Below are 27,685 nucleotides of genomic sequence, written 5' to 3' on the forward strand. Positions count from 1 at the left end.
TCCCTTCCACTCTCCTTACGCAGACATCTATGGTCTTAATACAGCCCTCAGTCTGTCTCCCTTTCAACACCCCCTAAAATTCTTCATTCAAGCAGGCTTCCAGAGTTTGTCTGGCAGGATGCAGGTAACCCCTCCCTCCTGTCCTGCTGCCTCCCACGGAACCTTGCCGCTCCGCGTCCCGCGCCTCCATGCCTCAAGCCTCCGTGGCACAGGACTGCTGGCGTGATCCCCAATGGCTGTTGACTCGCTCCCCGCCGCCGGTGACCATGCAAGCCCTGGCAACTGCTCCAGCCTAGAAGCAGGCGGCTGGGAGGCTGCTGCGGCGCTGACCTCCTGCACCCATCAGCTGGCGACCTCCGGACCTATGCCCGTCAGCTGGAACTTCTGGCAACGCTTTGGCCGGTGAGGAAGGCGAAGGGGAGGCCGCCACAGCACCCGTCAGCTGGCGACCCCAAACTTGCGCTTGTCAGCTGGGAGGTCTGGCAAGGAAGCCGGCTGGCGTGGAGGGTGATGGGGAGGTGGCGGCTCGGCAGGCGAGGTCCTGCCTGCCTGCGAATGTCAGACCCACCCGGCCCATCTGTAAAAGAAAAAGTCTTCCACCCAAGCATAATTTTTAAGGATTTTAAGGATCTTTGAGAGGGAGAGAAATAGAGAAAGGGAGAGAAAGAGAAAGAGAGAGGGAGAGAGAGAAAGAGGAGAGGGAGAAAGAGGAAGAGAGAGAGAGAAAGAGAAGGAGAGAGAGGGAGAGAGAAAGAGAAAGAAAGGGAGACAGGTAGAGAGAGAAAGAAAGGGAGAAAGAGGGAGAGAAAGAGAGACGGAGGGAGAAAGAAAGGGAGAGAGGGAAAGAGAAAGGGAGAGAGAAAGAGAGGGAGAGAAAGAAAGAGGGAGAGAGATTAAGTTAGTAACATGGTTGTTCAGTGAATCTGGTTTCCCCACTAACTTTGCTTGTCACAAGGTTGCAAAAGGTGATCACATGACCCTGGAATAATTTTATGGTTGGGGGTCACCACAACATGAGGAACTATATTAAAGGGTCGCGGCATTAGGAAGGTTGAGAACCACTGTGTATTAGCTAGTTGAGTGTGACTTATTTTATTTAAAACATCCGTATAGTTGCCCATTCTAAAACAACTCCAAGTAGCTTACAACAATATAAAACCACCAATGATAAATTAAAAAAAACAAACAAACCTGGTACTACTATCACACTTTTCTGATTCAACATCCTCATCTCATCCTATCCCAGGGTGCTAGGTCCTGAGTAACATCCAGAAGGACAGGGGCTGTTTGGAACACAGGGGGAGGGAGGGAGGGAGGGAGCGAGGGAGGGAGGGAGGGAGGAAGGAAGGAAGGAAGGAAGGAAGGAAGGAAGGAAGGAAGGAAGGAAGGAAGGAAGGAAAAAATATGCTTGTTAGGACTTGCAAGATGGCATATTTAAGGAAAGGGACCTGGTACATGATTACCCATGGTTGAGTTTACTAGTTTGAAAGAAAACAATCTTCCTGTCCATTTTCTCCACATTATGTACAGTTTCAGAAGCCTCTACACACTTATTTACTTTTTCATAAAATAAAACAATCCCACATATAGGAGGGTTATTCTAGCCCATAATTTTTATTGCTCTTATCTTTACTTCTTCCACCATTATTTTTGAGATACGTAATCTGAAAATGGCAACAGTATCCTGTGACTTTATAGAAGTGAAAATTGGAGAAACAGGACATAAAAAAATATTGACACACTTGAAATTAGGGGTTCTTGGTGCTCTCTGAGCTTGGTTGTTTTCTTGCAGACGTTTTCATTACCCAAACTAGATAACATCATTAGTGGTAGCCTAGCACTGATGATGTTACCTAATTTGGGTAATGAAAACAACCAAGAGCACCAAGGACCCCTCATTTCAACCCTGAGCTACAAATATTCTCCTTTATTGAAATTTGGTGTTCGAGAAAACTCCTAAGAATACTGTGGTCTGCCAAGAAAACAAACCAATGAATCTTTGAACAAAACCCAGACTTTTCACTTGAATCACAAATGATTAGGTTCAAATTATCCTATGTTGGGCAGATTATGCAAAGACACAGCACTCGAGAGAACAGTATGATGCTGGAAAAGGTGGAAAGAAAGACAAGAAGAGAAAAACAAGAAAATGAATGGACTCTAAAATGAATGGACTAAGTCAGTGGTTCTCAACCTGTGGGTCAGGACCCCATTTGGGGTCGAACGACCATTTCACGGGGGTCGCCAAACAACACAGTCCGCCATTTTTTCCTCCTTTTCCTTAGCTGTGCTATTCCTTTTTATTCTATTGGCTTTTGAAAGCCAATAGAATAGACTCTCTTGAATAGAGTCTAATTCTATTGGTTTTCAAAAGCCAATAGGAATTGTCCAGGCTGTCTCTGCCCTGCTGACCCCGCCAAAAGTCCCATTCTGCAAACGGTGCTGCACCAGTTGAGTAGTCCTCGACTTACGACCGGTTGAGTAGTCCTCGACTTACGACCGGTTGGGGGGTTGCGGCATTAAAAAGGTTGAGAACCACTGGACTAAGTAATAATGGTGATGAGTGCAACATTGGAAGAAGTAAAGGACTATGGTAGGAATGGATCATCATGGAGAAAATCTATTTATGTGATCACTAAGAATAGCATTGACTTGATGGCACATAATTAATTAAGCAAATATAGATAGCTTTCAAAGAAAAATTTTGATACAAGTAGTCTTCATTTAACAACAGTAAATGGGACAGGAATTTTCATCACTAAGTATGATGATATGCAGTTCCAGCACTTTCAATTACACAAATTAAATGCTATTGTTAAGCACAATGTCATGTGGTTGCCATTTATGACCTCCTGCGGCTTCCCTACTAACTTTGCTCAATGGAGTCACAATGTGAAGGTGACAAATGGCGATCACATGACCATGGGATGTTGTGACATCATAACTGTGGGCCGGTTGCCTGGACTGTGCTCATGTAACTGTGAGGTTGCTGCAATCATTGTAAGTATGAGGTCCAGTTATAAATACCATTCAAGTGGCATTATAACTTCAAAGATGATCATTAAGTGAAGATCACCTGAATTGTTTTACAAATAATGCTATTCCCTACTCCAGAAAAATTGGCATCTTTTTCAGGGATATCCTATAATGGCATGGGTGCAAAAAATAAATAAATAAAATTAGCCACAATCTCAGTTTCTTATCTCTCAAATCTCATGCAAATCTGGACAAATCTATTCATACAAAGTCAAGCCAAAGACATTTCAGAAAGCGCTTATCATGTAGCTTCCAAGAGGAGATAACCTCATTCTCTTTGTGACAGGAGACATTGAATATTGATTCAGCAGTCACATTTACAGTGCTTTCTCGTTGCCTGTTCTCCAGGTCAGGCATAATATGACAAGGCTTTAACTTTTCAACTGTTTATTCAGGAGAAAGGCTTTAACCGAAATAGCGGTTAGCATTTGCCATAAAATATTTTTGTTGAAAATTGAAAGAAGGAAAAACAACTTATAACTATTGTGTCTATGGAGATTGTCAGTCATCCAGGTAATAGTTATCCCAAGATGCGTTTTCACCAGGCAACTGGACTTTCTTGTTTTTCTTTGAAGATGTTTCGCTTCTCATCAAAGAAGCTTCTTCAGCTCTGACTGGAATGTGGGGAATGGAAGGATTTATATTCCTTGCAGACAGTTGGTCATTTGCATTCTTTCAGAGAGTAGTTTATCTGTGTCGTCAAGATCACCTGAGTAGTGACCTTCTTGGAACTGTCGAAAGGACTGTGTTGTAGACTAGAGATAGATGATGTCATATCCCTCCCCCTCTATTGAGAGAGGGCTGTTCAGTTTTGACATAGATGACCTCTTTGATCTCTTTCAAACCAGTGGTCTTCTCTGTGCAAAATGTGGGTTTTGCTGCCTTTTAAAGAAGTGGTCTTTGTCTTTTAAATGCAGATGGACTGCTGAATCTTGTCCTGATGGATTTGTTCTCCTATGTTGTGCCATGTATTTATGAAGTGGTTGTTTTGTTTCCCCATGTACAGATCTGCATCATTTCATAAATTTCATCAAAGTCCACCTTTTGGACAGTCTACAACACAGTCCTTTCAACAGTTCCAAGAAGACTCCACACCTGTTTGCACTACTTAGGTGACCCTGACGACACAGATAAACCTCCAGGTGGCCTCAATGACTCTCTAAAAGAATGCAGATAACCAGCTGTCTGCAAGGAATATAAATCCTTTTATTCCCCACCCTCCAGTCAGAGCTGAAGAAGCTTCTTGGATGAGAAGCAAAACGTCTTCAAAGAAAAGGAAGTCCAGTTGCCTCATGAAAAAGCATCTTTGGTTATTGCTTCTATTATTTCTTGAACATGTTTGTGTGTTGCAGCAAATATATAACTTGAATAAAGGTAAAGATTTCCCCTTTCTAGTCTGACTGGAACAGGAAGGTGGTACTCATCTCTGTTTCTTAGCTGAGAGAGCCAACATTGTCTGAAGACATTTCCATGGTCGTGTGGCTGGCATAGCTATACACTGAGGTGCATGGAACACTGTTATCTTCCCACCAAAATGGAGACCAGGTAGTCCTCAACTTACAACCACAATTGAGCCCAAAATTTACGCTGTTAAGTGAGAAATTTGTTAAGTGAGTTTTGACCCATTTTATGACTTTTTTGCCACATTTGTTAAATGAATCACTGCATTTGTTAAATGCAGTTGCTAAATTAGTAACACGTTTGTTAACTGAATCTGGTTTCCCCATTGATTTTGCTTGTCAGAAGGTCGCAAAAGGGGATCACATGACTCTGGGACACTGCAACCATCATAAATGTGAGTCAGTTGTCAAGCAACCAAATGTAAATGACGTGACCCTGGGGATGCTACAATGGTTATAAGTGTGAGAAATGGTCATAAGTCACTTTTTTCAGGGACGTTGTAACTTCGAACAATCACTAAACGAACTGTTGTAAGTTGAGGACTACCTGTATCACTGGAGTACAGTTTGTCGAACCTTTTTGTCCCAGTTCTTTTGTTGTTACATTCTTCAGAATTTTGAAAACATTCTGAAGGAAACCATGAAGGAAGTGGCCAGTGTGGATAAAATTCATGTAGCTGGTCATGCATTAAAGAGTCTGCAGAATTGAAGTAGGCTCCTAGTAACTTCAGGGCCACCCCATTGTAAGCTTCTGGCAATACTGAAAAGATTTACCACTGCCATCGTTTGAGGGTTTTTTTTTAACATCCCAATATAGCTTATAACCCGCTTTCTTAGTTTTCTCCTGGCCAGGCCTAACTTCGCTTTTTGGAGATTAGTTAGTCAGTTAAGTGTTGCCACCTAGTTCAGCAGCCCCACGTTAGTCAGGTAAACACTGACCATGCTTAAATAATTTAAGAAAGGAATGGTAGATGAATTGTCCTAGTTTGTGAAATGGCAGAAGGAGAAATTTGTAAAAATAAAATCTGAGACATGCATGATGTAAGCAAAAGTAATTAGTGCTTACTGTTATTTAGTAACAATAACTAAGCAGTAGGAATATAACAATAGATTGTTATATTGAAGAACTGAAGAATGCTAGGATCAACAGTGAGGGAACAGAATAATGAAATCTGATAGTAGCAGGCACAATATTGCTTTCCTCTCCAGACAGAAGTAGAATATTAACTGTAAGAAACAAAATATGGCCAATTCCATAAAAGGCAAAGCTGTTATCGCTGCAGGAAGAGCAGAAAGCAGAAGCCCCGGCACAGCATGGCTGACAGCCTTGCCAATATCCACATTCCAGAAGAGGCTTTTTCTCCCTTTCAGAAATCTTTTTCAATACCATAATATGAAAACACCCAAAAAAAATTATGAGCGGCAGAGAACACAGCTGTCAAGCAAACTGCTTCTTGTCAATATTTGTCAAACAAGTCAAGCTTGCACAAAAATACCCTTCCCCCAAACTTCTGTGTAATCTACCGTGGAGTTACAGGGTGAGCTTGCAATGGAAGAAATCTCTCTGAAGCAATTTTGTAAAGGGGGGGGGGGAGCCAATCCAGAAGTGTCTATAGTCTGCAACAGGCTTGATAAACTTGGACAGAATGAAGAACTCCAAATTGCAGGAAATTATGCATGCTCACAAAATGAATAAATTTGAGCACGGAGCTTTCCATCTAACATTCTGGGAAATTGCTTCCAATATGAAACCACTAATTCTAGCCCAAATTTCTTTATATTTTACACACAGACACACACACACACACACACACACACAGAGAGAGAGAGAGAGAGAGAGAGAGAGAGAGAGAGAGAGAGAGAGAGAGAGAGACAGACAGACAGACAGACAGACAGACAGACATTTAATTTGGATGTTTTTTGTATTTACTAGGACACATCCTACAAAGCAGCAATAGCAGAAACAAACTCTATTCATTTAATTTATTTTGGAAGAATATTAGTAGTTTCCAAGATCCAGCTACATCTCCTCTGAAGGTTTTATTCTCAAGTTACAAGTAGTAATATAAGACAGTGATTTTGCTGACGGGCATGCAATGACATTTGATTAGCGGCACAAACCATCAAATGCTGCAATGAGCACGGATCACAAAGAACCCGCCAAATACTTCCCATTTAATGTCATTTGGACAAAGGTTAATTTTTATTTAATTTATTTAATGTCTCTTAAAATAAATTATTTTCTGTAGTGCGTAGCACAAATTTAACACAGAGACTAATAATACATTTAAAAAACCTCACGTATCGACTCAAAAGAATACAAATATCAAGATTAAAAGTACCATCAGGCACAAAAGTTAAAAGGCCTTAGCAGAACTAAAGCAACTATTACATTAAATAAGTATTTAAATAAGTAATTAAATACGTATTTAAAGTATTTAAACTGCACAACATTGTCTGGGAGACCAGAATAGTTATTAGGTGGCACTGAAAATTAGAAACATAAGAGAACATTCCAGGGGAAGAGAGCTTTTCAGAGACTGGAAACTCCCTCCCTTCCCAAAAATTTTGATTGCTACACTATTAGATTCAGAAATTAGGGAAACAATTGATTCATTAAGAGTTTCCAAGGGTGGATTGAAGGGATTGAATACTCATAATCTTAATCCCCAGGTAAAAAAAGGAATCCCTGAGGATATTACTCTGCTTGCCAATTACAGGGGGTGGTGCTCATCATTGTTTCAAAGCCATTGAGCCAGCGTTGTCTGAAGACATTTCCGCAGTTATGTGGCCAGCATGATATCACAGAGCGCTGTTACTTTCCCATCAAAGTGGTACCTATTTGCCTCTCGGGTATTTCCCCTGAACTGTATCCGAAGAGGGATGAGAGGGGAGGAGGAAGGGATGGAAGGAAGTAGGATGGGAGGAAGGGATGAGGGGAAAGAGGTGAAGAGAGGAGAGAGGGAGGAGGGAAGTAAGGAAGGAAGGTAGAGAGGGCGGATGCAGTCGGGGGGGGAGATGGACGAGCGACACCTAAGGTTATATGTATGAATTTATTTCAAAGGTATTTTTTATAATGTATTGAAAGTATTAAATGTATTGAAAAATGAAAAATAAAATTTTTTTCAAAAAAAAAGTGGTACCTATTTATCTACTTAAATTTGTATGCTTTTGAACTACCAGGTTGGCGGGAACTAGGGCGAGGACCTCTTCTTCAATCTCCTGGACCTCTTAAGATTTTCATGTACCCAAAAGTCATTCCCAAATTATAATGAGTGACAAAGAATTGTAAATTAAATCAAATGTAATCTGAATGAAAATTACATTTTCACTGTAACCCCCCAGCACACAACTCAAAGGCTAAATGTGAGCTTTGACCTCCCTAGATTGCATTCCTGTTTTAAGAACCATCCAAGCTATATAGCTGATTCTTCAGAGAAAGTTCAACTCTCTCTGGACAGATTCAGTCTTGTCATGTGATATAAAGTACTGACCTCTCCTTTAACTGGATTGAGCCTTAATTAAGCTGATCTAAGCATTCTACTGAAGTTGCCAAGCACTGGTCTTCCATCACCACAGTCTTATAACATTTTAAGTAGAACTAGAATACATTTCCACTTATTGATGACGACCCACACCAAAATCTCAAAACTTCTCAGTCAGCACTTACATGTAAGTATTTAATAACAAAAGGTAGTGAAGTTCCCCAGACAAGCATTTAGTAATAAATCCCGATCCCACACCTTTACGTTCAGACTAGTTAAAGTGTCTGAGACATAGAACATGAATGATAATAATCTTTATTGCAACTTGAAGCTACACTGAATTTCTTCTCATAGATATCTGATTAGCCACTTAATCTGATTCAAAATGGCTCTTAAGTTCTTTCATGTGAACAATCTACATGTAAATGTAATCTGTGGCATGGGGGTGGGATCATGTACGAGGTTATAAAGGCAAGATGGTAGACATGGCATTCTAATACAAGACACTTTTGTGCGGTGACCTTCATTGTTTTTGGCAACCACAATACAGATTTTTTGACATCCATGCAGATGATGCTGAATACAATTGTCAAAGACTAGTGGTTAAATCTGGAGAATTCACATAAAAATACTAAAACTTTAGCTTAGACATAACTGTTTTCAGCAGGTGGGAAAATGAAAAGCATTATATTACATACCCGCAATCTATCCATGTTATAGTACCGCAGCCTTTCACAGCTTGGGCTACATCAGATAATAACCTGAGCGAATTGTCAGCAGCCACCGCTGGGAGAAAGAAAGGAATATATTTACTTTACAAATCATAAGCATCTAGACACAACTTGGCAGAATTCTTCCATACAACATTTTGTCTTTTAACTGGGATTTTTAGAAAGCACTAGAAACTAACAAATATTTCCCAAATATAGCATGAATTTCACCCATAACCTTTTGCTACAGCTGGGATCTGAAACAGCTTTTGAACATGCTCAGCGAGACTTTTTTTCCTGCCTTTTTGAATAGGAGACCGTTTCATTTCACAAATTATTCCTGAAGTCATCTCAGAAGTACCTTGCCACTTGACAGAAAGTTTCTGTAGATAAACTACAAATCCCAAGCATTTTTAGTGCATAGAATTAATTGCATGGTTCTTCCAATCTTTCCTGTATATTTTGACACATCCAAGTTAAATGTATCTTTTTTACATCGAAGAACCATAAAGGTTTATTTATTGTTCATACTTTTCCCATTGCCGATTCATTTTGCTGTTTTGTCTGTAAAGATGTAAAAATATCTGCACTATATCCTACCAGAAGGTCCATGCCACCCAGTATTCTGTCCTTCAATCTGATATTTATGAGAACACGATTAGATATGCTCCATTGTAACTGAAACTTATTGTCTCTAAAACTGATGGCAATATCCATAACAATTGTTAATCTATGATAGCTTTACTCTCCCAGATAAGACTTCTCTCAGAAATATGCCCTGCTGGTTTCAGGTTGTACATCAGCTGATATCTTGAGGGAAAGATAGCTATTGTCACTGGTGAGTTGTTGAGGTCCTCTCCACAGATAAGCAGAAATGAGTTCCTCTTGCTGAAGTTGGGCCTTTAGGGATAATTGGGATTCCTTGCTGTGTAGTATCATCCCTACTTGAACTGTTAAATTATGTTGCTGGGTTGTTGGTGGAGTCCTTGGGGACTTTAATCGCCCCCCTTAGGACACTGAGTCTGGTATGTCTCAAAAATCCATCGTCTCCATGGCAACATAGACTTATCCCAAATAATTGAGGACCCAACACATGCTGAGGGTTGCACATTAGCTCTTGTTTTTATCTTGGGGCAGTTGCATTAGTCTACAGCCAAGGACAGATCACTCTTTGGCTGTCTTTCAGTTCACTTATGGTACTTGCCTGACAGGATCATCCACCTCGGGTGACTGAAGGAACTTGCTGGGTTTCAGAGGAAGTATTCATGTTTATCTTGGATGGGGTTGCACTTCCCCATTCACAACTGGTACACAACTTGGGGCTCTTCCTGGCTCAAAGAGTGGGTAGCAATTTTGGCCATTAGGGCCTTTGCACAGGTCCATGTTGCATTGCAGCTGCATTTCTTACTCAATCAGGAAGCTCTTCAGACAAGCACTCATGCCCTGGTCACCTCATGATAGGACTATTGCAATGACCTAACTATACATTGAGTTGCCCTTGAAGACCATCTGAAAGCTACAACTGGTTCAAAATGTAGCAGTGAGACCAGTAACAGGCCTTTCTCATTATGCCCATGTGTTGCTGCTGCTATGTAAGCTGCAATGGTTTGCTTCTGGATACAATTCGGGGTGATGACTGTTACTTCTAAGCCCTTAACTGCAGAGAACCTGGTTATCTGAAGGACTGACTAACTCTATTTGTTTCTGTCAACCTAGTACATTCAGAACAAGTTGGTATGTTCCAGATCTCCTCAATTAAAAACTGTTAACACTCCCTGTCCCGGGATTCTAGAAAGTCCTGAAAACCTAGCTCTTTTCCCAGACCTGGTGTTAATGGGTTTGTGGGGACCTCATTTTGTGTTTTTATCGTTGTGGCTGCTTATAGTTTGGGCTGTCTGTTTTATTTCATCTCTAATTGTTCTATCTATGTATTTGGAATTTGCAAGCCACCCAGAGGCTAGAGGAATAGGTACCACCAACACCACCACCACTTCTGCAATCCTTTTTACAATAATCCAATTATGATTACAAATTGTGGAAATATTTAAAATTTGTGCTTTTTCACATACTGTATTTGTGAATATGCAAACATGACTCTGGTCTCATTGGTTTCTTCTTTCATTTGTTTGGTTACATATAGATTTCAGCCTTGACAAGTGACCTTTGGAAAATAGGGCTTCATTGCTTTGTACTGCCCCCAATTCAGAGAAAAGTAGATTGAATCAAAGCTAAGATTAGAAATTTCCATAATTCTTTTTGGCAAGGTAGGGTTTCTTCCTGTCGTTGTGAGGAAAAAATATCAGCCAATACCTATCGTGAATGAGGGACCTGTATAACAGAAAACAGAACAGCAAAAGCACTAACTAAGAACCTATTTATCTAATGCTGTACCTGGCCCTTCTCAGCTGCCCAGTTCATAACTTTTGAGCTGGACAGCGTGCATGTTATTCTAATCTTATTCCTGACCTGTTGGACAGCTCCCTGAACTTTGTGGTCCTGGGGAAATCTGAGCCACATAGCATAGTGATGAGAAACAGAAACTAAGCAGACAAAAATTTCAAATATTAAACATTTCTATGGAAGAAAATAGCCCTCCAAAATGTTAAGTGTAATTACACAGTTTAAATAATCTCCTCCTGTAATGTTTCCTAAAATTGTATACTGTTGAATAATAACTACAGGCAAGCAAAGAAACAAATGATACAGTTCACAGATACTAAATATTCTTTATCTGAAATGAAAATTAAAGTGTAGGGGAACGAGACACACTTTGTCTAACTCTGTCTACAATCACAGCCAAGCCCACTTTGTAGACATATGACAACAGACCTGCTTAGCTCTAGAATCACAGCTCTATGCTAGAGGAGAATTCAGCATACTTCCAAAGAACTGGGAAGAAACTTCAGGTGTAATTATATAGATTGTCACATAAAGGTGGCAGATTACATGCAGGAAAAACTGAAGCTACAGTTTCAAAGGGCACACAAAGAGGTGGTTTGGCAAAGAGCCAGAAGAATGTTAATCATCACCTATTTGCTGCAAGTTTTCCTAGACATTGTATCTTCAAATTTCTGTATTAGATAATTTAGTTTTACACCACATAAAGAAAAAAACAATGATCTCAGCTAAGGGAATTTCCCTTACATAATTTGACAGGTTCACTGAAGTATTGTTGTTGTTAGTTGCGAAGTCGTGTCCGACCCATCGCGATGGACAATGTTCCTCCAGGCCTTCCTGTCCTCTACCATCTTCTGGAGTCCATTTAAGCTCACCACTTTGTGTAAAACAATTTCCATTTTTACACTCATTGGGAATAATATATTGGCCTTATAAACATTCTTAATTAATGTATTACTTATGACTCTTTTATCTTTGAAACTACCTGAAGACATTAGTTTATTTTTAAGTCATGTTTATGACTTTCTAGTTCATAGCATCCAGGAATTTAAAATTTTATTCCCAAATGAATGGACAAAAAAAACCTATCTACCTACAGTATATGGAAAACTAGAAATTATGCATTATTTCGTTCCAACTAATGTATTTATTAGAAAGTAAACTTGACAGGACATGGTGAATCAAATGTCGGCATAAGCATGCCTACAATTGTGTGATACATACTTTTTTCTAAAAGAGTATAAGCAACATTAAAGAAAACAATCTTCAAAAAATAACATATATCAAAAATGCATACAGCTTCTTCAGATACTATATGTTCACAACAATAAGAAAAGAAAAAAGTATCCCTCTTCCTTGCATTTGCAACCTTTTTGCCTACTATTGAAGTACCATAAAAACATAATATCCAGGATGAGTTATAGAGTTTTCAGAATACGTTTGAATGGGTTTTCTAGATATTATACATATTGGTTTTCTGTTGCTTTATTTTCTCTGCATTTATCCTGCGGTTGATATTTCATAGAACCAGCATAATTGTTTATAGTTCCTTGTGGAATTACATATAGCAAGATCTAAGGAGTCTTGGTGGGCCAGAAGACATTTCTAAGTTATACCTTTCCTTAAGAAATATTTCAAATGTTTCTATTTATCAAATTTAGGCACCTCTCATCTAAGCTTTTCTATTTGCACAATTTTATGCAATTTAATACATTGTTTGACGAGGTTTTACTTAGACGTTCAAATGAAGCAGGAAACGTATTTGTTCTACATACAAAACAAACAAGTGTAGCACTTCAGCTGAGCCACTCTGGACAGGCTATAGTTCAGCCAAACTGAATCCCCAAACAACTTCATTGTTGCATATTTTGGTCAAAACAAACTCCAAAGAGATTCTTGTGCAGCAAATAATGCAAGCTTGTCCCCTTTTTCCTCCTCCTCACTAACCACCCAACCTTGCCAAAGCCTTCCTTCCTCTTGGCCACAACATCTGGATTCAAGTATTGCATCATCCAGCCAGTCCATCTATCCCTTTCCCCAATCTTCCCAGCACCTTCCTTCCTTCCTTTATCTGCTGACACTGCATTTCAAGCATGGCATCTCCACCAGGCCACTTATCCACCCCACTGAACGTCCTAGAGTTTTTTCCCTATACTTTGTCTTAGCCATTGCTACTGACAACAGCTTTTCTATTCCGCACTGGCTCCCACTTTGGAAGATCTGTGCCAGGAAAACATGATATGATCTATATCCCAACTAAATTCCCAGGGTCTAGGAAAAGATCCTTCTCTGCTGTTGCCCCCACACAATGGGATATCCTTCCCCAAAAGGCCCCCACTCTCCTGGCCTTCTGAAAAGTGGTTAAAACATGGTTTTGTAGCCTTGCAAGGGAGGCACAAAGGAGTATGCCGTCATGGGGTTGGTTGATGCCATGAGATCCCTTCCCTTAAGTTAAAATTAAATTAACTTCAGTATTTTAACTTTAATTTTATATATTGTATTATATCCTGATATTGTACTGTACACCCCTCAGAGTCCCTTTTGAGGGAGATGGGTGGCCTAGAAATGTGAAATATACATACATACATACATACATACATACATACCTGAATATTTAATCTGGACAAGACCTCATTAAATTGGTATTTTATTCATGGAATGATCTATTCATAGTACACTTATGCATATTTCTAATTTAACTTTTTTTAAAAAATAGTTCAAATCCAAACTTATTATATCTATATATATATTGTTGGCCTATATATCTACATATTTATGTACATCGCCACAGAAATCCAAATTTGATTTGAGCTTGCAAGCTCAGTGTAAATCATGTTTGATAGCTACTCGCCACTTTCAGATGAGGAAATAATAAGAATGTTTTCCTATTCCAAAATTCAGCAACCTGCTGTCTTGTCTATGATTTGTCAGATCAGATAAAGAGTACAGAGAAGAGCAATAAAGATGATTAAGGGACTTGAGACTAAAACATGGGTTTGTCAAAAACAGATCATGCCAGACAAATCTTATTGCATTCTTTGACCAAGTGACAAAATTAGTAGAGCAGAGAAATGCTGTGGATATAATTTACTTGGACTTCAGTAAGGCATTTGATAAAGTATATCACAACCTACTACTTGGTAATATAGAAAAATGTGGGTTAGACAGCATCACCACCAGTAGCTGGCTGGCCGGCCGTACTCAGCATATGGTCCTCAATGGAACTGCATCTACATGGATGGAAGTGTGTAGTGGGGTGCCCCAGGGCTCTGTTCTGGGCCCAGTGCTCTTCAACATCTTCATCAACTATTTGAACAAGGGGATAGATGGGGAACTCATCAAATTTGCATACGACACCAAGCTGGCAGGAATAGCCAACACTCCAGAAAATAGGCTTAGGATACAGGAGGATCTGGACAGACTTGAACACTGGGCGCTATCTAACAAAATGAAATTCAATGGTGAAAAAAGTAAGGTTCTACATTTAGGTAAGAAAAACCAAATGTACAGGTATAGTATAGGGGGTACCTTGCTCAATAGTAGTAACTGTGAGAGGGATCTTGGAGTCCTAGTGCAGTGGTTCTTAACCTGGGTGATATTGCCCCCCAGGGGGCAATTTCATTTTTCAGGAGGGCGATGGAACAAAAAGGAGGCGATATGGGGGCGATGGAGCGAGAAGTTTTGGGAATACTTTTGAGACTTTTTTATACAGTGAAACACTGTATGTCTGTCGTACAAAAACATCAGATCGCTCACTATTAGTGGATTGAATTGTGTTTTCAAATGTTCCTCCAGCTAGCTTCAGTACAGAACCCATACATATGTGAATACGCATCCCTTATCTTCATGCGCGTTGCGCAGCAGCCTCTACCCTTTTTATATTATTTTTTTTTGCGTCTTAAATTTCACTTGTAATTCAATCATTAAATATTACTGTTTTTCTTTTCGGGCATTTCACTTTCTTGCAATTGAATTTTCTTTTCAGTGGTCATTACATTTAAGTGTCTTGAATAAATAAGATAATAATTAAATACATGTATCACGAAGTTTGGGAATAAAGTGACGGGTGGCACCAAAATTTTTCACACAGTTGAGATATGGGAAAAAGACTGGAAATAAATTATTTGCATCGATATGTTCTGATGACAATTTTAAAGAAAACAAAACAAGTGTTTGCATAAATTGAAGAATTATTTCCGATGTTGTGATTGAGAGGTTACGCTGGGGGAGGGGGGCGATGACAACTTCCTCATTGGCTCAGGGGGGCGATTTGTTCAAAAAGGTTAAGAACCACTGTCCTAGTGGACAATCATTTAAATATGAGCCAGCAGTGTGCTGCAGCTGCCAAAAAAGCCAACACAGTTGCTGGAATTGGGTATGTCTACCACAAAGAAGAGGGAGTCAAGCTATTTTCCAAAGCACCTGAAGGCAGGACAAGAAGCAACGGATGGAAACTAATCAAGGACAGAAGCAACCTAGAACTAATGAGAAACTTCCTGACAGTTAGAACAATTAACCAGTGAAACAATTAACCAGTGAAACAATTAACCAGTGAAACAACCTGCCTCCAGAAGTGGTGAATGCTCTAACACTGGAAGTTTTTAAGAAGAGACTGGACAGCCATTTGTCCAAAATGGTATAAGGTTACCTGCCTGAGCAGGGGGTTGGACTTGATGACCTCCAAGGTCCTTTCCAACTTTATTATTATTATTATTATTTTGGATCATCGCACAGTCAGCCAGATGTTCAGACTGGATTTGGCATTTTGTCTACCTATCGAGTCCTTACCCAGGACCTGGGATAGGCAGATGTGGATGTTTGATGGTATTACAGATATCATCGCAGGATGGAAGCAGTTCCTAGTAAGGCCGCCTTTTGCAATTGACTAATAGCGAATTTGTCAATGCCAATGGTGTTCAAGTGGTGCTCCAGTTGTTTTGGGATTGCACCCAAGGAGCCTATTACTATTGGTACTACCCTTGCTTGCTTTTGCCACAGTCTTTCTATTTCTATTTGTAGGTCTTTGTATTTTGTTATCTTCTCCAGTTCTTTCTCGTCTATTCTGCTGTCTCCAGGCACTGCCACGTCCACTATCCAGACTTTTTTGTCTTTCTTATCGACAATTGTTAAGTCTGGGGTGTTATGTTGCAGGTGCTTGTCTGTTTGAATTCTGAAGTCCCAGAGCAGTTTAATTTTATCATTTCCTATGACTTTCTCTATTTTATGATCCCACCAGTTTTTGCTTACAGGCAAATGATATTTTTTGCAGATCTTCCAATGCACCATTGTTGCTACTTTGTCATGCCGCTGCTTGTAATCAGTCTGTGCAATCTTCTTGCAACAGCTTACCAAGTGGTCCACTGTTTCTTCAGCTTCTTTGCATAGGCGGCACTTACTGTCAGTTGCTGTCTTCTCAATTTTGACTTTGTATGCATTTGTCCTTAAGGCTTGGTCTTGTGCAGCCAGAATTAGTCCCTCGGTCTCTTTCTTCAATTTTCCTACTCTTAGCCATTGCCAGGTCTTGTTATTATCTGCTTTCCCAGCTATTTTTTTAATGTATTGGCCATGTAGTGCTTTGTCTTCCCATGCCTCTATTCTGTTCTTCATTTGGTCTTTCTTGTAGGCCAGTTTGGTCTCTCCAGTAGTCAGTAAGCCTTCCTGATATACTAATTTCAGTGCATCTTCATCATTGTTCTTCAGATATTCTTCCAAAGCCATTTTTTCTTCTTCAACCATCTGATGTACTTGTAGCATTCCACGCCCACCTATTTGCCTTGGTAGATAAAGTCTATCAATGTCAATGCGTGGATGAAGGGCATGATTCATTGTCATTATTTTTCTGGTCTGCCTATCCATACTATCAAACAAGGAAAAATAGTGAAAACTGAAGGAATCAAGATGCCCCACGAAAATAACATTAAGAGTCTGGATGAGGAAGAGTATTACAAATACTTGGGTATCCTTCAAGCTGACAACATCAAGCACACTGAAGTCAAGAAAAAGATTAGAGGTGAATACATCAAGAGAGTGAAGAAGATCTTAAAGTCCAAGCTCAATGGAGGAAATACCATAAAGGCAATCAACAACTGGGCAATTCCAGTCATTAGGTACACAGCTGAAATAGTGGCCTGGACTCAAGCAGAACTAAAAGCAATGGATAGGCAGACCAGAAATATAATGACAATGAATCATGCCCTTCATCCACGGATATGTCTAGTTTAATGAAGAGAAAGATGAGGGGGGGACATGATAGCAGTCTTCCAATATCTCAGGGGCTGCCACAAAGAAGAGGGAGTCAAGCTATTCTCCAAAGCACCTGAAAGCAAGACAAGAAGCAATGGATGGAAACTAACTAAAAAGAGAAGCAACATAGAACTAAGGAGAAATTTCCTGACAGTTAGAACAATTAATCAGTGGAACAACCTGCTCCAACACTGGAAGTTTTTAAGAAAAGACTGAAATGGTATAGGGTTTCCTGCCTGAGCAGGGGGTTGGACTAGATGACTTCCAAGGTCCCTTCCAACATATTGTTGTGTTGTTCTTGTTGTTGTTCTTTTGTTATATCATAACCATATCAAAATTCATGACCATCAAATCTAGCACATACAATGGTTTGGGCAGTTACAATAATTATATTAGTATAAGCTACAGTTCAAATTCTGCAATTATGAATCAAGCAACTGTCATTTTCTATTTTTAATTAATAAAGAAAAATTTGCAAAAAAGGCCAAACTTGTCTTCACAAAACCAGAGAGAAACACACTTTCAGTAGTCAGGGATTCCACAAAATTCTGATGTTGAATCAAATGCTATTCACTAACTGATTTACTATAATATCAGACAAGTATGAAATTCAGATAAGCTAATTTATCACAAGAAAATATCCTCAAGTCAGTTACTCAGATATAGTTGTCCCTTTTTTCCCTCCCTCCTTCCTGATTTAAAGGCAGTTCCTTTAAATCAGGAAGGAGGGAGTTGGAAGCCTAAATGCATAACACATTTCTTTGACTGAAAAAAAGAAGTGTGAAGGAGAAGGAGTTGAGGCCATTAAATTTTGTCACATTTTTGAGCTAACGGGCAGAAATGCATCTTCTTGCCAAATATATATCACAACAACTATACCTAAGTGTAATTAACCCGTGTTCTAAATGGGTCAGGTTCTTGTAAACCATCTTGCTAGAAGCAGCTCACAATCTGTTATGGATGATTAAGTGGAAGAAAAATTGCACTGCAAAAAAGGAGACAGAGGTGGAAGAAGGAAACAAACAGCAGCACAAGCAACAATGGCTTAAGCTAGTTCATAATAACCGAGTGAGACAGCAGATGGGTGGCTAGCAGACAAGAGGTTAATAGGAATTGATGAAGCATCAGATAATGCAAAGCACATGACAATAAAAATGCATAAACAAGTGTCCATAAACAACTTAACCATATAGGATTAAAACAAGGGTTACTGCTGCCCAGTAGGCACAGGGGCTAATTATTTTGAGGGACTTTGTGTCTCTTATGGTTTCTGACTGTCCTGTTAGAACTGAGAATTAGGTCTCTCTTGGATTTGAAGATTAAGTAATTTCATCTATCAAGACATAGGAAACAGGCCCTGTCAGTTGCCCCACCTGCTGCTTGAACAGCATCCCCTCAAAAATTTGCATGACCCCCACCTTATCAGCTTTTAAAAGAGCCTTTAAAATATGACTTTTTGTCCCCCAGACCTTAGGTTAGAATGCTTGGGGGGGGGGTGAGTTTCTATTTCTGTTGGGGGAAGCAGATGTCACTATCTTTTGGGGCTGATTTTGATTTTATTGGTTCTTTATACTAAACCATGCAGAATCACTGGAGTTGGATGACCTAGAAATTTGATTATAAATACATGAATAAAAACTAAGGGGAAAAGCAAGCAGATACCTGTTCTATGCACATAAGGTTGATACCATAAGCCTAGATAGTGGAAATGTAGGTTAAAATAAAACAATAAATATATGAAAGCAACTAAAACCAAGCAGGATGACAAGAAAAGTGCCCCAATATAAAATAGCTGAAAATACGTTAAAACTGTCTCTCTAGTTATTGGTTGCATACCTTGTGCACGTCTTTTTAAAGAGTGGTGCTACAGATATAACAATAATAAAATAAGAAGTAATTTGACAACATTATGAGACAGATCAAGTAACCAGAGAAGAAATGAATATTTATGTAAACTCACTCTAAATTTTATCTGCAAGTTTTAGTTTCTAAAACAGATCCTGTATAAATGTTGTGCAAAATCTTGATTTTGAGACATTTTCCTGTTTTTCCTATCTTCTCATCTAGGCAATCACTTAGCATGTTTGTTTAAATACCAATTATCCTTAAAAAGTTTTTAAACTGAAGAACACTCACCAGATTTGGAATATAGCACCAACACATTATTTCGTGTTCTCAACAGCTTTTTGAAGTCCTTCTGATCACTAATTTTTTCTATCAGGGGCGACATCTTTGATGGTAACACACATGCTGGAAAGATACCCTGCAGTGGCAAGATAAAAAGAAAAATACAGGCACATTTCAAAAGGAAATCTTATTATTATTATGAACAAATTCTTTTTAACCTTAGCTTCAGAAAAGGGCACATGCATCTGCTTTGGACTCCTTTGTAAATGAAGTCCTGAGGAAAATTGTATAGCATAGCAAAAAATCCAGTTCCTTCTGTTGGCTGAGTGCACAATAAATGAGAAATCCAGTTCAGCCAAACACAGTTGCAGTGTTCGCACAATATGTTATGCCCAAACAAATAAAGGTTATTATGTCTTAATGTGAACCCAAGCAGTAAGTTGTTTTTTGCCCTCTCATGCATACAGTAAATCTGAACTGTGAGTGCAAAAGAATGGAAAAATAAGAAGTGATAAACACTATAAAAACACATTAGACCTACAAAAGACTCTTGAATTTCTGTTCTCCTGTCTCACTGCTGCAATTTCAGTTCCTAATACCAAAAATACTAGATAGCTGTCTGCTTAAGAGAGAGGGATTCTTAAATAAACCAAGAACTACTAATATTTCATTCACTAGGGAATGGCCTGATGAGAATCATTATTCACCATTTTCACAGGTCATGCCCACTGCTATTCTCAAAGTACACCACATATTTGCAACATATAGCCCTCTATAAGGTATCCATTACCCATTTTGACTAGGGCTGCTGGGAACAGGTTTATCAGCATCTGGAAGATCGATCATTATCTATTCTTAGGTGCAAAGATCTAATATTCTTTCTTTCTCTCCCATTGCTTAATGTTAATGAAAGTATGAGAGTTAACTGGGCTGTTCAGCTTTTACATGTGTTAACAGCTGTTCTGTCAGTATAGTGAATCAAGTTTATGGTTGATCACAGAGCTCTCTCAGCTCAGCTGCCAAAGCAGCTACTAATATACTTTTTCTCTGCTATAATTGGTACCTTTTTAGATATCTATAGCTCATTATGGGAACCCCACCCCCAATGCTCTAAGAGTCGAAAGTCTTTACCATTACCAAGGCATATATGGGGGGGGGGATAATATTTTGTTAATGGCAACACATACACCAGTGATGGCGAACCTATGGCACGGGTGCCAGAGGCGGCACTCAGAGCCCTCTCTGTGGGCACGCACGCCGTCGCCCCAGTCCTAGGCCTTCAGCTGGGTTTTATAAAATCTTTTCGCTTTCGGCCTCCGTCACCATGTGCAAAAAAAAAAAAAAAAAAAGGTTCAATCAGTCAATTTCAACTTCTCGTGGGGAAAAAAAAGTTCTTGCAAAGTTGGAATTGATTTATTGAACTTTTTAATCCCACCCAGTCTGCTGTTACCACTGCAGCCATGCCCACCCAATTGGATAAACCCGGCCAATGGGCCACCCCCAACCAATGGGCCACCCCCACCCGGCACTCGATGATGCATAAGTGGGTTTTGGGTTGCAGTTTGGGCACTCAGTCTCTAAAAGGTTCACCATCACTGACATACACACTCCACAGTTATATTTATTGAATATGTGTGCCATCAACACCATAGAGGCAGTCATTCTCTCTCTTATGCTCACTCAATAATTAAATTAAATTAAATTAAATGTTTACTAAAGGTCCTCTCCCACAGATTGAACATGCTTTTTTGGCTAAAAACATTGCCTATTTTTATTTTACTTGCTCAGATTATGCTAAAATAGCCTTCCTCAGTCTGAGCATCCTCTAGCTTAGTGTTTCTCAACCTTGATAACATGCTGGCTTGGGAAGTCTTGGAGCTGAACTACGCTTACATTAAATTTGCCAAGGATGAGAAACACTAAGCTGGATTATGGATTTCAGCAGCCAGAATTTTTAGCAATAGCCATATTGGGTTGGGTATTCCATAAATGAAGTCCACACATCTGGAGAAGATGCCCTTACTGTGGAAGGCTGAGTTGGAACTGTGTATTAAACAAATGATTTTGTATTTCATATATGCTGTTCTTGTTTCCAGTATTAAATATTTGAATTATTAACAAAATATCCTCCATACCTTTTCTCCTGACTTTCATAAAGGTCTCTAGTTAATAATTTCATGGATTACAACTGAGCTACTGTACATAGCAACTTTATTGTTCACCTGCCAGAATGTGGATATCATGGTAAGATCATTCTTAACAGAGAGCCCCTCTAGCAAAATCAAGCCTAAAAGCAACCCTAGCCATGAACTAATTTTTTAGTGAGATGATGATGACCACAACCTACTTCTTGGTAAACTAGAAAAATGTGGATTGACAGCATCACCACCAGATGGACTTGTAACTGGCTGACAAACCATACTCAATGAATAGTACTTAATGGTACTACATCTACATGGAGGGAAGTAAGCAGTGCAGTACCACAAGTTTCTGTCTTAGGCCCATTACTCTTCAGTATCTTCATAAATGACTTAGATGAGGGAATAGAAGGGGGTTTCATCAAATTTGCAGATGACACCAAACTGGCAGGAATAGCCAAACTCAGAATCCCAAAAGATCTTGACAGACTTGAACAATGGGCCCTATCTAACAAAATGATATTTAACATGGAAAAAAGCAAGGTTTTACACCTGGGCAGGAAAAACCAAAGCTACAAGAACAGATTAGGCAAAACCTGGCTTCAAAAACAGTAACTGTGAAAGGGACCTTGGAGTCCTAGTGGACAATCACTTAAATATGAGTCAGCAGTGTGCAGCAGCCGCCAAAAAAGCTAATACAACTCTTGGTAGTATCAACAGAGGCATAGAATCAAAATCACATGAATTATTAGTACTGTTTTATAAAGCCTTAGTAAGGCCATAGCTGAAACACTGCATCCAGTTTTGGTCACCACATTACAAAAAGATGTTGAGACTTTGGAAAAAGTGCAAAGAAGAGCAACTAAGATGATTAAAGACCTGGAGACTAAAACATATGAAGACCGGTTGTAAGATTTGGGAATGGCCAGTCTAGAGAAAAGAAGGACTGGGGGGGGGACATGATAGCAGTATTCCAGTATTTGAGAATCTGCCACAAGGAGGAGGGGATCAATTTATTTTCCAAAGCACCTGAAGGCAAGACAACAAACAATGCATGGAAACTAATCAAGGAGAGAAGCAACCTGGAATTAAGGAGAAACTTCCTAACAGTGAGGACAATTAACCAGTGGAATAGCTTGCCTTCAGACGTTGTGGGTGCTTCATCACTTGAGGTTTTTAAGAAGAGACTGGACAATCACTTGTCTGAAATGATATAGGGACTCCTGCTTGAGCATGGGGCTGGGCTAGAAGACTTCCAAGATCCCTTCCAGCTCTATTATTTGATTGATTGATTGATTGATTGATTGATGATATCTATTCAGTCATGCCCGACTCTTGGTGATTCTATGGGCCAGGTTTTTCCACATCTTCTGATCCTGCACTACTTCTTTGAGTTTTTCTATGCTTTTCAAATGGTGTCAAGAGTTGATGGTATCCAGCCACCGTGGTCTTTACCGCTAATTCTTCCAACCATAATTATTTTCTCCAGTAAATTTCCCCACATGAGATGGCCAAAGTAAGTGAGATGCAGTTTCATGATTTTGCCTTCTAATGACATAACTTGTTTTTAGTGAGACTGTAGTGACATAAAACAAGCAAGCCCCACTTATTTATCTGACAAGATTCTGAAAGAGATCGGAGATGTTTGTGCTGAATTTGTTTATTAGGCTTCAGATAGCTGCAAGCAGGCAGGAAGTATTCAAATGTTTCTTCTCCAGCAGTCATCCGGATTTAAAAAAAACCAACCAAACAAAGTCTATTCCGGTGGAATTTTTCAGAGAAAAGTCCTGTACTGGCGATCTGGGAGATGCTATTTCCTTTTTTATAACACAAATATTTTTGTGTTAACTACTGAATGTCACATCTCTTTTTACAATAGCTACAAAATGCAATCAAAGTACAGTAGAGAGGTTGGACTGCTCTATCTACAATGCAAGTATTAGGTGACTATACCTGTCTCTTCCTATTCCTTATCTTTCCATTTATTTCTCTTTTGTCTGCTATTGTTACCAAACATCCTGAATCAGAGGCAAGAGTAGACATTGTTGGCTGCTACCCCAAAACTATAGAGATCCTGTTATAGGAGCCAGTGTCCACCCTATTATTATATTCAGTGTACTGTTCAACTCTTTTTATTTTGCAAATATTTGTATTTTCTGCTCAGTGTGACTTTTAAAGCAATTGCCTGATATATTGGTTATACGTTCTGATGGTTATTATATAGGTTATATAGTTTGCATTTTATACCTTAATGCCATCTCATAATTAACATGCAGCCCCTATTTTTATTATACTCTCCCAACATATATATAAAGACAAAATGCATATTCAATACTACGGTACATAGAAAAATAAAAAATACTCCAATACTAAGCATTTGTTATTCAGTGAAATGGTATGCTTTATTTTAGCCAATGGTCGATATATACTAAGGAATATAAAAGTAGGTGTCAGTAAATGGCTCAGTATCTTATCATATATATATTATATATTACTTGTAAAATTAAACTATTAGTCCCAATATATTTGTAATTTAACTTTACTCAATATATGTGAAAACCAGAAAATTAATCCTTGAATTGATGACTAGAATACAATGGATAATGTTTTCCTGCACAAATTCTGCACAAATTCTTTTTTTTTAAATTTTGATGTTATGATTTTGCCTTAATTTATTAAATTTATATGCTGCCCATCGCACAAAGTAACTCTGGGCAACTATATATTGTGCTCACACAGTGGGCTGAAATAATAATTATCATTTATCCAGGCCTATTTGGTTATAATTATACCACATCAGACCTCAAAGCATAGCCTTCAATATAAAGGCACATATATTTAGCTATAACAATAGGAAACAATAATATAAAAACAGAAATCCGCAAAATTCTGAGAAAATGCCTCAATCCCACATGGAACCTCATATGTATCCTCCAAAAGAGGTCCACCGAAGAACTGGTACTCACGGTGCCCCACTTTTGAGAGGTGAAGGGGGCTCAGCTTAAAAAGTGTGGCTTTTCATTAACGGTGCCTAGTTTTTGGAATAGCCTCCTTCTTGATGTTAGGTTCCTGGCCCCTTTGGTGATGGTCTTCTAGAAACCAGCAAAGGCTCAACTCTCTGAAGGGTGTTTGGAATGTGATGCTTCATCCTTATCATTTGTTCTTTAATCATCATCATCATCATCACCATATCACTGGAGGTTTTTAAGACAAAATTGGACAACCGCTTATTATAATAATGTTCTGGATAATGGTACTTTGGGGGTTGTGGTATTTTTAAAATTTTCAGTAGCATACTAGCAGTCATCATACCCAACACATAGTCAAGTAGAAGACCTACAAAGAGATGGTTAGAGATGGTTAGAGAAAGACCAGGTGCCTAAACTGCAAACCACAATATTTATTTATTTCAACTGCAAGTTTGGGTAACTGACAGAATCTAAAAACCAAACCACCATTAGAATAAGGAGAAAACTAAAGATAAAGTCAAAAACATACTATGGCAACTGGGGAAACAACTTAGGTTCAACTGACTTCCTGACCCTGGGCAAACATTAAGAAACTAGCTGTTAATGGCTTTTCAAAAGACTGACAAAATCAAGGCTAACCTAATTTCAGATGGTATGGTGTTCCAGAAGGTAGGTGCTATAGAACAGTGGCCCCCAACCTTTCTGGTACTAGGGACCGGTTTCGGAAGAAAAATTGTCTTCCACGGACCAAGGAGGGGGATGGTTTTGCACCCAACCTGGATTGTGCATGCACGCAGATTAAACTTCGTTTGCTCACCTGTGGCTTGCGCAGCCCAGTTCCTAACACAGCACAGACCAATACTTGTCCCCTGCTAAAGTAGATTATTAATAAATTACTTGTTATAGGATTAATAAATAGATGAATTAATAGAGTAATAAAATAAATAATAAATTAATAATTATTTGTTACTGATAAGAAGATTGTGGGGGAATTAGAAGTAGCCACAACAGAGCCCTAGGAATTCTTTTTTAAAAAATATATTTTGTTGATTTTTTAACATAGTCACCTTAATATTTGGTAAACAGCATGCTGTCCGGTTTTATATTTAAAAACAATCAACAACAATTAATTCCTATAATTCCATAATCCACATAGCTTTCTTTGATTTTCTCTTCTTCCCATAATATTCTTTTACCAACCTTGAATTTGTACATTTCTTAGTATTTTGATAGATAACAATTGAATATAAACATTTTTCTAGTATTTAACAACCACATCAATATAAAGCTTCTTTTCTAATTGATCTTAATTACCTTGTCATAGATCCTGTTTTCAAAGTTCTTATTTAGATTTGTTTTCCCCACAATGTTCAAAACATTAATTGCACTTAAGTATTTAAGTTTTCCTCATACAAGCCATCCCAACAATTTTATATTTCTCATATTTTTTTTAAAAAAGCAACAAAACAAAACAAAAAAGAGAGAAGAAAAAAAGGAAGGAAATACTGTAGTATACTACTTGAGAAGTATGTCCCTCTTAAGCTAAGATACATTTATATCCATAATTTTTTCTATTCTTTTTAACCATATTCAAACAGATGTTTAATCTTTAAATATTCCATCTAATAAATCCAATCATCTAATCTTTTGAATCTATTCAAAACATTATCAATTGAGATTTTCTCAAATCAATTACATTTAAATATGTAAAACATTTCCCTCATATAAACCATCCCAACATTTTTATATTTCTCATATTGTAAAAAAAAAATACTATGTAACTTGAGGGGCCCATTCCTCTTAAACTAAAATACATTTATATCCAGAATTTTTCTATATTTTTAACCATATTCAAACAAGTGTTTAATCTTTAGATATTCCATCTGATAAATCCCATCATCTAATTTCTTAATTCTAACTTTAGCCTTTTTTTTTTTTTGCCAAATATCTTTCCTAATCTGTATGCTCTGCTGGACCAAAAAGTGTTCCCATAGTCTTGTAGATGTTGTTGTAAATACAAGAGACAAATCCAGTAAGATGTTTTTGTTTTCGCCCCTTCATATTCATTGAAAATCTTTTTTTCTTTCTTTCTCTCTTAATTTGTCTTATCATTTTTTGTCTCTCAAGTTCTCGTAGTTCTCCTGACAGCTCTATAATCCATTCTGTCGAATCTTTTTTCTTGTTCTCAGACTTATTTTGCAATCTTGAAATGTAGGTTAAATTTTTCATGTTTGATATTTCCTGCAAGTTTTTTTCCACCTGGATTAAGTCATAATTCCTTCCATTGTTGAGTTCCGTCTTTAAATCTCTTTCCTCTGGTTTATGTTCAGTTGTCTGCTTTATCTGTTCACTCTCTGAGAGTTTTTTTGTTGTAAGGTTAAATTGAAGATGGGTTCATTTATATTTTCAAAGTTGTTTTTAATTTCCTCGTGGTTTGAAATCATTGGTTTTTGAATTAGTTGCAACATAGCATACATTTCCTCCTGGAAAGTATTTGTTTTTTCTTGATATGTTCTTTCTGCAGATCTCTGATATTCCATGATAACCAAAAATCAGAGTTTTCCTTTCTCTGCAAACAGCTTTAGAGTCACAGTTCAATAAGTATTTATAGTCCAGGAAAGTCGTTTCTTTCCCCTAAGATTTATAGTTCTCGCCTTATAGGTAGCCCAAAATGTTTTCTTTTCTTTGTTGCAGCTTTTCTCTGTTTAGTTAAGACATTGAATGTCACAAAAACAAATTATCTTTTTCTGGGCTTTCTGCCAAATCCTGTATTAGAGCAACTTCAGTTGTATATTTTCATCCACCACTAGATGTCAACAATCTGTTTTATTTATTTATTTATGAGACTTATATACCGCTTTAAGTGCAAGCACTCTCTAAGCGGTGTACACCAGTAAGCAATGTATATATATATTTACATTGCCCCCAACAACCTCGGTCCTCATTTTACCTACCTCGGAAGGATGGAAGGCTGAGTCAACCTTGAGCCGGTGAGACTTGAACCGCTGACCTGCTGAACACAGTCAGCTAAAGTGGCCTGCAGTACTGCACTCTAACTGCTGCACCACCTCGGCTCAAAACAAGCAATTACTTTTTTCTGTTTTCATCAATAATCTTTTGAAAAGAAAATCTTAATAAATTCCACCAATTTCAAACTTATTCAGATTTAAGTCTTATAGT

The 27,685-nt window shown here is 38.4% G+C and overlaps 1 protein-coding gene across 2 annotated transcripts in view; it reads right to left on the bottom strand.

The window, feature by feature from the left end:
- Positions 1-27,685, bottom strand: part of PDIA5 (protein disulfide isomerase family A member 5) — a 208,743-nt gene that overhangs the window by 139,727 nt on the left and 41,331 nt on the right. For both annotated transcript variants that reach the window (XM_039357247.1, XM_039357246.1), the window contains exons 2-3: positions 19,408-19,534; positions 8,620-8,707 (exon numbers count right to left, since the gene is read on the bottom strand). In XM_039357247.1, coding sequence (XP_039213181.1) covers positions 8,620-8,707; positions 19,408-19,534 — 215 coding nt within the window. The remainder of the gene's footprint in view (positions 1-8,619; positions 8,708-19,407; positions 19,535-27,685) is intronic.

This window comes from Crotalus tigris, unplaced genomic scaffold (genome assembly GCF_016545835.1).
Source record: "Crotalus tigris isolate CLP2741 ecotype Arizona unplaced genomic scaffold, ASM1654583v1 scf7180000018882.255253, whole genome shotgun sequence".
NCBI classification, from domain to species: domain Eukaryota; kingdom Metazoa; phylum Chordata; class Lepidosauria; order Squamata; family Viperidae; genus Crotalus; species Crotalus tigris.